This window comes from Neoarius graeffei, chromosome 2 (assembly GCF_027579695.1).
Source record: "Neoarius graeffei isolate fNeoGra1 chromosome 2, fNeoGra1.pri, whole genome shotgun sequence".
Lineage (NCBI taxonomy): Eukaryota > Metazoa > Chordata > Actinopteri > Siluriformes > Ariidae > Neoarius > Neoarius graeffei.
Genome location: NC_083570.1, coordinates 67,163,008 through 67,180,081, shown reverse-complemented (window position 1 = coordinate 67,180,081; position 17,074 = coordinate 67,163,008). Strand labels below are relative to the sequence as shown.

The window sequence follows — 17,074 nt, the reverse complement described above, 5'->3', positions numbered from 1 at the left end:
TATTTCATTATTTTTCCATAACCTCTTCATTTTGGTTAGGGTTCTGTGGATCCATAGACTATAACAGGAATGTTAGGTGTGAGGCAGAAGTAGTCTACACTCCCAACATTTTACAGCCAGGGACCTCTTTAGCTGTAAAATTCTATGGACCCTGTTTTATTTTATTAACACAAACCAACTTAAACCAATTTATTGGAGCTATAGAGTGCATTTGGTTAGGTGGGTTGTGAGTTCCACCACTGCAAAATCAAACACCTTAACCACTGTTCTAGAGGTTATAGTAGCATATGTGGGTTTAAAGCAGCACAATTTTAACATGCTCTAGTCAAGACATTACATAGTTATGACACTGTTGATTTCCTGTTCCCTCATTCTTTCAAATGCATTATAAAGCATTGCATATTTCCAAATCCCTGAAGAAAGCTATTCTTCCAGTTAAACAACCAGAGAATTTTGTACCTTAAATAATCTAAAACCAATTATTATTATTATAACTCCCGTGGTACCCGCCTCCACTGAACAGCTGGATTGTCCACTGTCTGGTTTCAAATATCTAAAGGATGCTACAGATCTGTAAGCATTGTGCTATTCAGAAAGAAAGAAAGAAAAAAATAAATAAAATCATTATTACACAGGGGGCGGCACGGTGGTGTAGTGGTTAGCGCTGTCACCTCACAGCAAGAAGGTCCTGGGTTCGAGCCCCATGGCCGGCGAGGGCCTTTCTGTGTGGAGTTTGCATGTTCTCCCCGTGTCTGCGTGGGTTTCCTCCGGGTGCTCCGGTTTCCCCCACAGTCCAAAAACATGCAGGTTAGGTTAACTGGTGACTCTAAATTGACCGTAGGTGTGAATGTGAGTGTGAATGGTTGTCTGTGTCTATGTGTCAGCCCTGTGATGACCTGGCGACTTGTCCAGGGTGTACCCCGCCTTTCGCCCGTAGTCAGCTGGGATAGGCTCCAGCTTGCCTGCGACCCTGTGGAACAGGATAAAGCGGCTAGAGATAATGAGATGAGATTATTACACAGGTGATAGAAAAGTATTTATTATTTACAACATATAAAACTTCAGTGACCTCCCCACCCCCATTTCCAATACGCAACACAGCTATACAGAACACTGTGGAAGAAACTAGCATGGCTGAAATTTCTCCACATTGAAAATTACAGTTAGTCTGCTTATAAAGCTTATACCTTGCACAGACATGTAATCCACAGACATAAGAAATTTCACCCCAAGAGTGGAGTACTTATATACAGGTCCTGCATCAACAACCTAAATAACTAAATCACCACAAAAACTTTGGAGAAAACTAGTGTTTTCCCACCATGTACCATTGTGTATTATTCCACCACTTCTTGCAGCTAAAGCTAGGGACAAGGTTCATTAGCTTCAAGGTATCAGTGATGCATGGACATTAAAAATGCTTTACTTCCTACAGTAAATGGTCTTGGAAATAAAGACCCATGATCATGGCACAATACATCCTAAACAATATATATATTAAAAAAACTTGTCAATCTATACAAAAGTACTAAAGTAAAAAAAAAAATTAAATAAAAAAGGCAGGTTGCTCTGCAATTACCATGGATCAATGCTGACGACTGTGAGGGATCTAGCAAGAAAACAATAACAAAATACTTTGTACAGTGGAAGTTATTTTACAAGAAAAAACCCACACGAGACACTAATGTCCTTCTGCAGAAAAATTCACCGCTTGAATAGAAGTGTATAAAAACATTGTCTGCTTTAGTCCATTCTATTCAGGATGGGGAAACAAAAAACAAACAAACAAAAAAAAACTCATATATACACACAGTCCATGACAGTCCATTCCAAACTGAAAGGTCAATGCTATGAACTCTGCATCATCTTCCTCTTCTTTAGCAACCTCTCTCTCCAGTCTTCAGGCAGAGCCTCAAAGTTAGCATTCTTCGTTGCCTTTCCTCTGCAAATGTAACATAAAAAAAAAAAAAGTCAGACCATTTTATTACAAAAACAAAATAAGGGACTGAAAATTGAGAAGGAGGTTCTTTAAAATATCTACAGATTAATTATTAATACAGATTAAAAAAGGAGGGCCAAAGCTCATGGTTTTCCATTGCACTTACGAGGCAAGCTGTTGCTGTTTCCACTCTTCTATGCGCCGGTTGTTCAGTTGGTCTCGATCTTCATCACTAGAACTTGACTTCTCCTCTTCATCTAACTCCCTCTGGATGCTCTGCCATTTTTTCACTAACGATGGCATCTTCGTCTTGCTCTTTTTCATCTGAAAAACAAATTTCTTTATCAGGCTATTCCAGGACATCGATAGAATAATAGAGTTCACAGATCAAGAACAGTAAGTAACGCGATATTGTGTGTGAGTGAGTCTCAATCTACCTTGTCCTTCTTTAACTTCTTGGTTTTGTCTGTAGGCATCTTTGTCGACACTGGTTCAACTGGAGGTTGAGGTGGTGGAAGTGGAGGTTGTAAGGGTGCGGCTGGCATTGGTGGTACCAAAGGCTCTGATGGCAGAGCAGGTGTAGCTACTGCAGTCATTCCCCAATATGCATTTGCAGCGATTATAGGAGCTGTGAGATTATGGAGCAAAATACATAATTATAATGATTGTTCAGCATTAGATTAATTGAGCAAAAATGATGCTTAATATTTAGTATTCAGGACCAGTTAAATTTGTATGACTCGGGTATTTTAATGCTGACTCTCTCAGTTACCTGCTGTGGCAGTAGGCTGGGTGTACAGTATGGGACTGCTCCCAATAGTGATGGCTTTGTTCAGCTGTTCTGAACATGGAGCTTTCCTCTTCTGGGCTCTAGCCACAGCACCTTGAATGGCTGCTGCTTCACTGGCCTGGGGAAGGGAAATACATAAACCCAAATTTAGACAGAAAAATGTAACATCAAACACATGTTCATAAGAAAGGCACATAAATTATATCCGTTTATAAAAAGAAATAAAAGAAGAAAAAAAAAAATCACATCCAACACACCCGAAATTCTTCTGTTCCAGGAGCAGGTGGCTCAGCATCCTCATCTTCCATTTCTACCTCTTCAATCTCTCCATCATCACTGAGGGGCGGAGGAGGTGGTGGCGGAGGAGATTCAGGGGGCGGTGGTGGCGGTGGTGGCTGTTCTGCAGGAGGAGGGGGTGTGTCTGGAGGAAGTGGAGGTTGAGGAGCCGTCCAAAAGGACTGGGTTTCTACGTGGGAGGTACCTGTAGTAAACATTAATGGTCTTTTCATTGTATCGGATGTTTCACCAGCAGTTTTAACATTATCATATCTACAGCATTGTGGCAGCATGGTGGTGTAGTGGTTAGTACTGTCGCCTCATAGCAAGAAGGTTCTGGGCTCGAGCCCAGCGGCCGGTGAGGGTTTTTCTGAGTGGAGTTTGCATGTTCTCCCCGTATCTGCGTGGGTTTCCTCCGGGTGCTCCGGTTTCCCCCACAGTCCAAAGACATGCAGGTTAAGCTAATAGGTGGCTCGAAATTGTCCATAGGTGTGAATGAGTGTGAATGGTTGAGAGGAGAAAACCTCTATAAATAATCCAGTAGAAAGCAACGGGAAACCACTACTGTAACGTTCCCTAGACACTGATGGCTGAAGCCGTCAGAGCGGCCACGTCACTGTAGTGATATGCCAGGATGGATGGATCTACAGCCTTAAACCTGTGCAAATCATGTGAACAAACTGTATAGAAAGACTGAAGTTGGTCAGATGCTCAAAAAGCTAAGTAACAGTTTCTGAACATACATGTCTTTTTTTTTTTTTGCTCTGACTTTCCAATATTGGTTGTTAAACAGACACCTACCTACTATACCACTGGAAGCCTCAGGAAGCTGACCTGCATTTTCCTGACCAACTGCCAAAGGCTGCGGTGGCTTGCCATCTTCCTCTTCTTCCTTCACTGTTGGAAACTCCCACTGGGAGGCACTGGTCTGGTCATTCACATAGAAGTAACGCCTGTGATCTCTAGAGGTGGAGAAACAAACACACAATACTGTCTTACCAGCTGGCCCCTTAACATGAGACCCAGGGAGACTTGAGGGGAGCAGGGGGTCTCTAGTTCCCTAATGAAAAATGTTGAGCTGGGCTTTGGATTAAGCCCAGGCAAGGAGCCAGATTGCATGGAGAACACTGGTGAAGAACCCACCTTATGCTCAAAAAAAAATTTAAAAAAATTACAGCAAATCCTGAAACATTTATTGAACAGTAGTCATGGCAATACTCACACAGACAAAAACCCACCGAGATGCCTTTGAGAAGACATCTTCAGAAGAGGGTAAAGGAAAAAGTATTTATACAAGCATCAAAAGTTGCATGGAAAGAAAAACAGTAAACAAAGTAGATTGGTCTGACCTTCAGGCTCCCATGGCAAGGCACCGTCTTCGCTTTAACTGATGCTTGTGTGCTCCCATGTGGTCACTCTGTGTCACTCACTCTCCCATCATTTTGGGGCAGTCCTGTAAAGTTCAAAGCTCTTGCACGTGCAAGCACCTTCCTAAGAGCTAGTGGACCCTTGTGTCTGATTTGGGGGTGACTGGGCTCGTCTCTTTGGGGCTCTGTTGCTGTCAGTTGGCTCTTTACAGACGCTCCCTTATAACACAACTTTGGATCTTTCTCCTTGCTTGGCGACATTTCCCAATACTACAAACCAGTTAGGCGTTTGCCATATTGCAGAGGTAGTCAATAGTCACAAGTGTGGGATGGGAGTTACAAGTTTTTAGGGAGGGGTGCGGAGTGATAAAGATGTGAAAGGTAAGGAGCTCGTACCTGTCCCAGTGGCAGGACCAGCCCTTTGGAGTGGCGTTAAGTTCGTAATGTTTTATGTGCTCAGCAGCTTCCTGCAACCTGCGGCGAAGATAATTTCCATTCAGAGCTCCTTCTCGCCAATCTGCTATCCGCGTCTACAATAAAGATGTAACAAAGGGCTCAATAACAACAGAATCTGTATTTCACTCAGTTACACGTTTTATATAAAAAAGTTGTTTATTTACTCCAAATTATAGTTCTGAATGGATTACTACACAGAACAAACCTACTAGAGAAAAGTAAACTTGCAGAGGTTAAAGGAGAACTGAAGGCAAATTTTTTATTATCAAAATTCTATGCCTCATTTTATTAAATATAGGAATGCATTTTTGACAGCTATTTTGTCACTGCTATAGCAAGTTATGAGTGTTTGAAATATGCTATGTAATATACATCAGTCCATATGTCAAAGCAATGGCCATAAACGAGATTCGTTGAGACCTGTGCGAGACATCGTAGGACGGAAGTAAAACGTACAGCGGAAATCAAAGCGACCGACATCTGCCAATGTCATCAAAAGACGCGCGCGCCCTCTTTAGAATGCTGATGCAATCAAGCCGGAAGTTTTGTTTGTTTTGATAGCAATCAGGAAAGTTTGAAAAAAGTAGGCAGTAATCATCATTTAAACTCGTTTTGTGCAATATTTCGTTTGGAAAAGTTTTCAAAATGGTGGCACTGACACCTGGCTGACACTTCACGTTTTGAAGTCTCGCACAAGTCTCGTGAAGATCACGCGGATAAGTGACGCCTGCCATGGCCCAAACGATCTAAATTCAACATGGCTAAAAAGCGAATAGGCCGATAAGTATAATATTTAATTGCAATTAGTTGCCGATACAAGTCACAATATAAGGTTACTAAAACTGAAAATGTAATTGAATAACACATTAATTAAGAAATAAAGCAAGTTTAAAAATGACTTCAGTTCTCCTTTAAAGAAATTATATAAAAGCTTCATCTACCTCGGTTTGTAACAAAAGCAGTTGAAAGTTGGAGATGGTCTTTTTGTCAATTCCCAAGAATTCCATTTTGCTGGTTAGGGTATTGGCAAGCTCCCCAATCTGAAACTGAACACTCCTGATATTGAGACTACTCACAACTGAACACTTAATTCAAGACTTGTTACACATCAACTTGCTCTACATTTAATCTTTACCTTGAGGTCTGCTGTATCCTCCTCTTGTGTTTTGGATACAGGTTTTTCCTGTTCCTCTTTGTCCTCTTGTTTCTCAGCCGTTTTGGAAGGTGCTAGAAAACAATAGATTGTTGAAAACCAGCTGTTATGAACTAGACATTTCATAAACAATTTATATTGTAGAGCAAGGTGTAGCAATGTCCAGACATTTCTGTTCTGCCCCCCCCCTCCGCCCCCTGCCACAGATTCTGCTCGCACAACCCCCTGCCCCCCCTTCAGCATCTGACATGTCATCCTCACAGCCCCCCCCCAAACACACACACACACACATCTCAACGTTCATTAACACATTGAACTCAGGGACCGCACATCTCACTTTACCTCGCTCATTTGTACTATTCCGCACTACCTCACCTTAACAGCTGCTAGTTTGTTTATACTGCTTATTTCATGTTTACCTACTATACCTCAAGTGCCCTTGACTGTTTGTTTATTTGCACCAATTTACACGTGTGTGTGTATATATGTACTGTATGTATGAGTGTTTAGTCTACGTCTAGTTCTTATCTAGAGTGTTTATACTGTTTATATTGTTTGAGTGCTTAGTCTGTCTAGTTCTTATCTAGTGTTTATACTGTTTACATTGTCTGAGTGTTTAGTCTATGTCTAGTTCTTATCTAGAGTGTTTATACTGTTTATATTGTTTGTTTTTTCCATAATTCTATTTTTATTTATTGCATTGCCTGTTTGCACCGTGGGTCAGAGAGGACTGAAATTTCATCTGTGCTGTATGTCGAGCATGTATAGCATATTTGACAATAAAGTTGACTTGACATTTTATTGACTGTTCAACTGTTTAAAACAGTTTTAGGTTGTTTTCTTTTGTTAAAGCTGTAGCAAAACTACTTCCTATAGACCACAAACTACCCATGCAGAAACAGAACTCAACATTTTCTAATACTATGCAACAGTGAGACCTGATAAAGAATATAATTCCTGTAAATTTTATCCATGTAGATATTTAAAAAAAAAAAAAGGTCATCCAATCACTGATCACCTGGTTCACTGCTGCTGATCGGGCCTGGGTTACATGCACCACCATTTGAATCTGCATTTTAGTACCACCCAGTAGGGCTGCACAATTAATCGAATTTAATCGAAAATCGCGATTTTGGCTGCCACGATTAAATTAAATGAAAATCGCGATTTATTTCCATTTAAAATGCGTGCTCTGCTGCATATCTGATCAAGCGCTTTTTGACCAGTACTCCGCCAAACCATTAGGGGGCGAACCGACGCATGTAAGGTTTCATTTCTCCGCCTAAATAAGCAAGCAAGCCAAGTGACTTGGCTTGCTTGCTTATTTAGGCGGAGTAATGAAACCTTACATGCGTCGGTTCGCCCCCTAATGGTGTGAGAGTAGGTAACAGATTGAGGTGAGAGAGAAAAGCTAACTATGTCGGAACAACAGACTATTTAGCACTGGAGGCAATGTTGTGACCTGCCTTCACTCATGTTTAAAGCCAGAGCATGTTGATAGGCTGCTCTTTCTAGCTAAAAACTTGTAGGCCTCAGTATAATGCTATGTAATTGTTGCAATTGAGTTTTCAGTTCCTTCATCCTTTGGTAATTTCTTGGATAAATTTCATTTATTTGTCATTTGGAAATCAGAATTTCTCTTTTAAATTTCATTCTGCACTGAAAGCTGTTCATATTGTTTGTTTGAATATAGTGAAATAAAATTTAAGTGATTTCCCTAACATCAAGAATAATCGTGATTAATAATCGTGATTACAATTTTGATCAAGATAATCGTGATTATCATTTTTTCCATAATCATGCAGCCCTACTACCCAGAGTACGCCTGTATTGACTGTGTGTCCACAAAATCCTCCGTCAGTTCAACTTTCTTTTTTTTTTTTGTAAATGAATGTAGAATTGTGTGATTGAAGTTGCTGAAACACTGGTTCAACAAAGTCATTGGCACATTATATGAAGATAAGTTTTAAAGCTAGACGGCCTTTCGATTTCATAAAATCGGTGAAATTTATTTCCCTCTGAAATTTGGTCATTGTGACGCATGTTTATTTCTGTAATATCTAATTTTCAAGTAACTTGGAGCATGGAGTTTTTGAGGTTCGTACAAAGTGGATGTCTGAGTGGAAGTTGCAGAAATCTGGCTGGAGTTTGCCATTAAAATGGCTCAGTTAATCATGATTTATATTACTTATGTCACGCATTTATTATGTTTTTGTTTAGTTTATATGTTGTTTACTATTGATTTACAGTCAAAATGTATAAAAAAAAATCATGAGACAATTGAAGATTTTTAACAAGGATCATCTACTGAATGGTGAAATTTTTTATTTAAAATTCCAAGTAGTACGGAGGTTATGGGGGGGTTCGCCCTGAGTTTTTAATTAATTTATAATTACTTTGAATTAACTACTTATTTAATGATTTATTAATAAATTTGTTGCCATCATTTTCATAGACTTTAAATTACATGGTACCTCCTTTTTATCATATTCAGCTATGTCAAAAGATTTAGAAGGGTATCTTTCTGGGAAAGTGGTCACACTTTCTCTGATCATTTCCTTTGTTTTTTTTTTAATGAAAAATAATTGACCAAAATTAGCCAGATTTCAATATTCAACGTGGGATAACTTTGTTCATATGTCACAGAAAGAAAATGTAAACAAAATTTTCAAGTTTATTTCAAGCCCTTTTCAGAGGTACAATTTATGACAGACACAAAGTTTTTCATTTTTTGGTCATATACCTAATATATGGCCTCAAGTTTTTAATATTGCTTTAAATGGTATTAATTTTTAGGTTACCTGTATCCACAGGTTCTGCAGTCTCCCATTCTGTTTTGTCAGAGCCTCTGCTGTTTGAGTCAGGACTCGGCGCCCGAAGAAAGGCTGTTTTCCACTTAGTCTTCTTCAAAAGGCCTCGAGAACCCTCTTGACTTGCCTCAGAACAGGGGCTTGAACCACCAACACTGCCATCACCTTCTTCTAAGGCACGAAGTTCAGCCTGGGGTGAGAGAAAAGAGTGATGCTTTAGAATCTTTATAGCTAAGGATGTACTGATCAATCAGCCAGTGGTTGATTTTTGCCCTGAACAGCATTGGTTGGCTATTAATAAATTAATGGCAAGTGCACAAACAGTGGATATAAAAAAGTCTATATATCCCTGATAAAATACAAACAGCAACATTTTAGGAAAAAAAAAATTTAACAAGCTGGTTGCAAGTATGCACACATTTTTTATAATAGATCATGTGACTGTGCCATGGTCTGCAAAAAGTTTATAACGTTTGTTCAGCACCCCCACTGTCAAAAGGTTCAGGAGAGGGGTAGAGAGCAATTCCAGCGTTATGGACGTGACACTTGAACTCAAAATGGCAACAAATGACCCAGTGCATGTTTTATTGTCTCCCAGTATTTAAACAGGTGTTGCATATTTTAAGACTGTACCGTACTGGAGAAGTGATAGAACAAGAACAATTCCCATAGTACATCTAGGGCATGCCAGAAAATGCCAATAAAAGATGCGTTATGGATGTGACAGAAAAAGTATCACTTTTCTTGGGTGACTGTACATTTTTATCAAACTCTGTGAAATCATAAACCTAATGTCGAAATAGAGATATCCGTTTGACAGAGGGGTCCAAGATGAATATTAAAAAAATCTTTGTTTAAAATATTTTGTATTCCATGCAGAGTTTCGGAAGGAAAAGTCAGCGTTATGGATGTGACGAAATTCCGTTATGGATGTGACGCGTCTGAAATAGACATGGCATATGTTTAGAAAATCAGCAATTTAACCACCATAACCCTTTGAAAAACTCTCTAAATATCAGCTAAAACTATCAAAGTTCTTAAATAATATTTAGGATGGCTATTGTTTTGCTGTTTTGTGGATTTTAGCATACATTTCTGTGGCTTGTGGCAATAATATAGAATTGTACATGATCAAAGTTGATTTTAGCTTGGGGTTTACATTATAAGAAAGAAAGACTGACAGTGACACATTAGGTTGGTTACAAATTGGTTCAACTTATTCACATCTGTAAAATACAGGCCTAGGTGATATCTCTGGGAGTGGTTTTGATGTATTACATGTTGCTTTATTTTTGCCTGGTGAGGTTGACATTTACATGGAATTGCCCTACACAAGAATTTCCCAAATATGATCTGAAACCATGGAACATCATAAAGGCTATAATCAACAAGTAAATGAGGCACCACAGTGACATTACCAAGAACAAGACATCCCTTCAAAATTGACAAAAGGACAAGAAGAAATCTTGTCAAAGAGATGCCAAGAGACTTACAGCAACGTTAAATGAGCTGCAAGAGCATCTGGCAAGTATTGGTAACTCCCTGTAATTACTGTAAACCCGCAGAATGACTCGAAGAGGGCTGTACACACAAAATTCCCTCACAATATGACAGATCTGGCGTATTTTTGCAAGGCAGTGCGAGTTGACTTCAAGTCAAGTTGGTGGATTCTTATGCAAAAGACTGTGTGCCGCATTACAAGCAAAAAGTGCTTTCACAAAGGATTAGTTAAGGGGTGTGTTGGGGGGGGTGTGTGTGTTGGGGGGGGGGTGGTGTGTTGGGGGGGGGGGGGGGGTGTTCCTTCCACATCTGTCAGAGAAATATTTTAGAACAATGTTCTCTGACACTGTACATCAGATTACAGCTCAGATATCTGGGGGTCTGAAAATAACAGGATTAAATACTATACAGTGAAAAGAACTGTCATTAACGTTTTTTATTTGCGCAATCTCAATATGACGTACAAATTTTGAAGTTTCAAAAGTGAAGACTTTTTTGCATTTTACAATACATTGTAAAATGGGGGATTTCTTACAGATGCAGCTCAAATATAGGTATTAATCTTTGCCATGACTATACTTTAGCATTCTTAGTGGCAATACTCAAGAGTCCATGCATAGAACAAGGACACTGTTTTATGTAGCACATTTTAGAAGATTTACTACTTCATATTTGAAAGGTCACATGAGTCTTGACATCCTTAATACATAAAGGCATCATAAGAGTGTTATTACAATTTAACTAGTTTAACGTCATACCTTTTTCCTTTCTAATGCAAGCTCCAGATCCTTGGTATCCTCTTCTGTCTCCTCTTCTCCATCAGAGTTTTCTCTAGAGTGGTTCCTACTTTGTTGATTACATGGAGCAGGGCTTTCTCCATCACAAGGAGCAGGAGAGCCTAAAGACACCTCTCCCTCAACCTCCGGAGGATTCTCCACCTTCTCGTCCATCGCTAGAATCTTCTTCCTCCATTTCTCTTCTGCCTGTTTCACTTCAGCCGGTATTAGAGGCGCGAGGAGAGAGGCAGCTACCCCTTTCCTCTCCTCCTCATCACTAGTTAGAGCCACTACACTCTCTATTACTTCCTGTGTATTTAAAAAAAAAAACAGCAGGATTAGGAATTATCATTTCAATGCTAATTAAACCAGACTGAATTGTGTAGAACATACATATATGATATCTGTGAATTAAATGAATAACAGATATGGAAACAAAGTAAACATCTACAACATGCCTTCTTTTTTGGTTCCGGTTTTGATGCAGTGACAGTTGGAGCTGAGGGCTGTTCAGGATAACTTGCTGTATGATGCAACACCTCGCTGCCATTAACAGATGAACTGTGAAATATGAGAACTATTCAGCTGAAATAAACTGAGATTATATATAAAATAAAGCTTCTGCAGAGTAATCTGTTTGAAATTAAACATGATTATTTAAAAAGTAACATCCCCATTTTTGATAGATCATGTTTATTTCTTTATTGATAACTTGTTAAATTTTTGATAACATTTAACTCCCAAAGCTCACCTCTCCGAGTACTGCTGTAGACTCTGCATCTGATTGGCCAGGTAGTGGGGAAGCTCCCAGACCACCTCATTAGTCTGGGTGTTCCAGTAGTAGTAGCAGCCTGTGTTCTCATCCCACACCTCCTGCCAATCACCCATTTCAACCCCAGCTAAAGCAAAAACACACAAAAACCATAAGTCCCAAGTTTGTTTTCTGGATATTGTCATAAAATCCCATACTTAATCTTGGGGGGGAGGGGTGTTAAACCACACTGAACATTCTAAATATTGTGAGAATGCACTGATGGTAGGGCGTTTCCTTTTAACTTCAAGAGTGAAATTCAGAGTCTGCCAATTAATTTACTCACCTCCTGCCAGGGAGTACTGTGTATTATACTGAAATTCCTGTGCAGAGCCATTCTGTGCATAAGTGTGCTGTTCTGTCTTGGGTTCGGGGCGAGGAGGAGTAGGTGCTGGAGCACTGGGCTCCTCCTTTGTAGCATCATCGGTCTGGACTGGCTGTGTGGTGATAGCATCAATTTCCTGCAGCAAAGATAAAGAAAAATACAAGAGTCATCAGATGACGACCCCCACATGAAACCCCACTCCAAATTTTCCCAAGTTGAATTGGTTGCCATGGAAATACGGAAAAAATAAAAATCACAGAAATCCCAAAATGTCAAAAGGCACAACTCCTCTAGTCACTTAACTGTGAGGTTTCGTGAAAAAATTCCTAATAGTTTTTGAGTTATGCTCCAGAAAGTAAAATGTTTACAGACGGACGGAGCAATAGCTATATTCCCCCCCCACCGCCCCGCATTATATGCTGGGGGGGATAATAACAGCACCACTCACACAGCTCGACAACTGAAATTTCAGAAAGCATTATATAATTTACTATCACTACATTCACACTGCAAGGCTTAATGCTCAATTCCGATTTTTTTGTGAAATCCGATTTTTTTGTGAGGTCGTTCACATTAACAAATATATGCGACTTGTATGTGATCCTCAGTATGAACGAAAAGCGACCTAAAAGTGTTCCGCATGCGCATTGCAGGATACGACGACGTCACACGCAGTGGCGTGTGGCCAGTGTTTACAGAAGTAACCTAAAGTTTCCTGTGTATGACAGTAGCCAGCATGGAGTACCTGCCGATGATGCAGTTGTTGTTGCGACGGAGCCAGAACATGCACAATAGCCTGATGTTAAGGAGGAGGTTGAGAAGGAAGAGGGCAAGGGTTTTGGCTCAGGCGTTCTGCGGGGTAGTGACTGCAACCTCCGTTCAAAGGAACATCAAAGCCATGTTGATGTAACTTTTTTTGAGAGACCCGCCGCCTACTTCAGCACAGAATAGTGACGTTTGTGGTTTGTTGATGACGTGTAAGTCGGATGAATGCGACCTGGCGGTTCAGACTGAAGTCGCATATGAAAAGATCGGATAGGAATCGGAATTAGGACCACATATCCAAACGACCTGGGTCGGATTTGAAAAAATCGGATCTGTGTCGTTCATACTGTCAATAAAAGATCGGATACAGGTCACATATGGGCGAAAAAATCGGATTTGAGTCACTTCAGCCTGCAGTGTGAACGTAGTATAGTATAACATTCAATCTGACTAAATAAAACAAAGCAATACATCAAGACATAAATAGGTTACTTAACAACCATATCAGGAAAATGAAGCAGAATGTTACTTACAGCCATAAAACTCGCAAGTGTACTGTCAATATCTGTAGAGTGATTGAGCTTTGCTTTAGCAGCAGAACCGCTGGGTTCAGACGCATCCTCTTCCTCACTGTCTTCATAAGCACCAAGCAACGACAAGCCCTCTAGAAAACAAATCCATGGCATGTGACTTCAGAAATCATTTAAGAGTATAAACTGAAAACACAAAAATTACTTGAAAAAGGATCCACCCTGTAAAGAAAATTGGCTTGGTATTATTTCAAAGATTTCTGAAATGGGAAAACCCATAGGCTGAGATTTAAAGGAGACTTTCTTTGAAAGCAAACGGGGAAAAAAGTTTGTTTAGTGGTCAAGAGTGATCAGCTTTCCCTGCTATCTAGCATATACATTTGTCACTCACCAGCCTTTATTGTCGTAACTTGTACACAACCAAGAATGTAATTCTGTATTACACTTAATCTTTAAGCTATATGTGCAATACTTGGCCAAGTAATATTTGATGTCAGATGCTCTTTAAATGCTGGCATTTATTTTATTTATGTTCTCCCATTTTGCTTTGTTTATGACTGCTGAGCCTCTAAATGTAAAATAAACTAATTAGTGTTTATGCTCTATACAAGAAAATTATTACAGGCAGACATCAGTAAATTTTTTACTCACGTGTTGCCTTCACTGCTGAGGTCTTCATTTCCATGTTCACCTCTCTGTGGACTCCTTGCCCGTCCTTGCCTGTATTACCCTCCGTCTCCCCTAAAAGAAAAATGCACAATTTCTTATAAAACTAACGATAAAAAGACATTCTGCTAGTGAAATGCACAAAACAAGCAGCAAGGAGTTGCTCAATTTTTTTTACAGCCAAGGACCTCTTTCAGTGCTGAGAAATTTCACAGAATCACAGCACAAATTTGAAACTTGTATTTAAATCCATTAACGTGTCTGACAAGTGTGCCATCATAGTTACTTACTGGACCTTTGTATTCCTTGTCAAATCTTTACCCTTAGGTTGTGGTTCAGACTTATATAAATTTAGGAAATCAATTAGTGTAACTGGGCGGCACGGTGGTGTAGTGGTTAGCGCTGTCGCCTCACAGCAAGAAGGTCCTGGGTTCGAGCCCCGTGGCCGGCGAGGGCCTTTCTGTGCGGAGTTTGCATGTTCTCCCCGTGTCCGCGTGGGTTTCCTCCGGGTGCTCCGGTTTCCCCCACAGTCCAAAGACATGCAGGTTAGGTTAACTGGTGACTCTAAATTGACCGTAGGTGTGAATGTGAGTGTGAATGGTTGTCTGTGTCTATGTGTCAGCCCTGTGATGACCTGGCGACTTGTCCAGGGTGTACCCCGCCTTTCGCCCGTAGTCAGCTGGGATAGGCTCCAGCTTGCCTGCGACCCTGTAGAAGGATAAAGCGGCTAGAGATAATGAGATGAGATGAATTAGTGTAACTGAACACTTTTAAAGGCGGCACGGTGGCGGAGTGGTTAGCACTGTCAGCTCACTGCAAGAAGGTCTTGGGTTTGGGCCCAGCAGCCGGCGAGGGCCTTTCTGTGTGGAGTTTGCATGTTCTCTCCGTGTCTGCGTGGGTTTCCCCCACAGTCCAAAGACATGCAGGTTAGGTTAACTGGTGACTCTAAATTGACCATAGGTGTGAATGCGAATGGTTGTCTGTGTGTCAGCCCTGTGATGACCTGGCGACTTGTCCAGGGTGTACCCCGCCTTTCACCCGTAGTCAGCTGGGATAGGCTCCAGCTTGCCTGCGACCCTGTAGGACAGGATAAAGCGGCTACAGATAATGGATGGATGATCATTTTTAAAACCATTCCATTTCAGTCACCAGTCCACCCTGCTGAAAAATCCAGCCACCTGATTAACTACCAAAACACAGCAAGAGCTGATCAAACTGGTAGATTATCATCTGCCAGCAGGTAAATACTGGCAAATGGAAACTGTTTCTGAATTACAGCTATGAATGCAACTTTTTTGCTGTTTTGTTTTAAGAAAATAACATTACAGTAAAGCATTTAGAAAGTCATGTATTTCCTGATCAATTTAAATCAGTTAATAGGAATCTGGAAAATATCTAGATGGTCTACCATCATGAGCAGCTCAGCCTGTGACTTGGCAGCTGCTCAAAACAAGCTGGATTTTTCAGCAGGGCGCTTTTTGCTAAGAAATATTGTAACTTAACAAGTTTGATCGTAGTTGATGTACTAAAATCACCCCTTCATTAAAAAAAAAAAAACAGACTCTACATTAGTGTAAGGCTGCGTTTTTCAATGTTAGTGAACTTCCTTTTGTAAAACAGCTTTCCAGTCGCGAAGCCATTATTTCCTCCTTTGCTGTATCGCACACAAAACAGACCGACACAATGCGTGAACCTTACAGAGAAAAGGCTGTTAAATACACTAACAAAGCCAAGACTTTTGTTGTTCGCTTGATTCTTATTAAACGTATTTTTCTAGGTCACGAGGATATATTTTATCTGATCTCGACCGTAATCTTTACGGATTAGCAGAGTTAGCACGTTAGCTTGCTAATATTTTGTGACCTAGTTAACCGAGACTAGACTATTTCCTGCTGAGGCAGAAACACTTTTCCTTGCCATTCGAGAAAGTTATTTTATTAATATTTAGCTAGATAGGTTTATTATTATTATTATTATTATTATTATTAATCGAATGTTCGGTTGGTAGTGGCCTAGCTTGATCACTTAGCTTCCTAGTTTATTACCTCAGCTAGCATGATTAGCTAAAATGCCACGCTCGAGCCGGACCAGTCTGGGCTGGGCGAGTTCATGTCTTAACGAATGGCAAGATTTAAAACACCGGTCTTGATGAAACCGTCCGAGAAATAAAACACACACTAAAAGGATATTTTTCTCACCTTCGGACCCAGAGCCTACAGCCTCGTCTCGGCCTGTGCCGCTGCGCAGTCCTGGCGGTGAGAGCTGTAAAATGGTCCTTCGGCCCGTCCCTGTGCGGCTTTTCTTACCCATCATCCCTGTGTGCGAGTGGCGGCGCTGATAATGGAGCCGTGCTGCTGCTGCTTCTGTTGGCACAAAATCAGCTTCACTGTGTGAAGGCAGCGACAGTGCAGCGCTTCCAGCGTCTCCGGAATAAAAGATCAGCCATCAGCTCTGTTCCAACTCTTTCACATAGACTCAATAACAACTTGGTGTCGCGTTCCGGTCTTGTTTGCTCCTCGTATTCTCATACAGTCTTGTGATAACACCAAAACGCCATTTAAACGCTTTTCATGTGCCTTTATTGCCGTACAGTCAACTCCAGAATTATTGGCACCTTGTATTGCTTTGCGACAGTGTTTGCTGCTAAAAGCGCGACATAAAAAAACTTGACTTTATGAAACGTGCAAAAAAGTACAGTATATATATATATATATATATATATATATATATATATATATATATATATATATATATAAAATACGCTTCGCTCATGTACTGAATGATAATAGTAGGCTTGAATATATATGAATTAGTTTGTTTTTTGACACATCTGAATTCATTAAATTCACAGGTCTTCATCTTGTGACCTATTATTTTTTTAAACATTCCGGGACATACTGTACAGCTTGG

At 40.3% G+C, this 17,074-nt stretch overlaps 1 protein-coding gene across 1 annotated transcript; it reads right to left on the bottom strand.

The window, feature by feature from the left end:
• Window positions 1-1,023: 1,023 nt before the first annotated feature.
• Window positions 1,024-16,685, bottom strand: fnbp4 (formin binding protein 4). The gene is made up of 17 exons (XM_060914757.1): window positions 16,363-16,685; window positions 14,150-14,239; window positions 13,502-13,632; window positions 12,165-12,339; window positions 11,819-11,966; window positions 11,526-11,628; window positions 11,050-11,376; window positions 8,783-8,981; window positions 5,964-6,055; window positions 5,770-5,874; window positions 4,769-4,902; window positions 3,807-3,967; window positions 2,987-3,210; window positions 2,712-2,847; window positions 2,377-2,567; window positions 2,106-2,263; window positions 1,024-1,942 (listed from the first exon to the last, which is right to left on the bottom strand). Exons 1-17 carry the CDS (start codon window positions 16,475-16,477, stop codon window positions 1,849-1,851), a joined length of 2,583 nt encoding a protein of 860 aa, XP_060770740.1. The 5' UTR covers window positions 16,478-16,685; the 3' UTR covers window positions 1,024-1,848.
• Window positions 16,686-17,074: the final 389 nt, after the last annotated feature.

Coding starts and splice junctions, on each gene's coding strand:
- fnbp4 (XM_060914757.1), bottom strand. CDS start 16,477: ATGATGGGTAAGAAAAGCCGCACAGGGACGGGCCGAAGGACCATTTTA. Junction 11,967..12,164: donor ACAGTACTCCCTGGCAGGAG/GTGAGTAAATTA, acceptor TTTTTGCTTTAG/CTGGGGTTGAAATGGGTGAT. Junction 3,968..4,768: donor TGGTCCTGCCACTGGGACAG/GTACGAGCTCCT, acceptor CTCCACCTCTAG/AGATCACAGGCGTTACTTCT.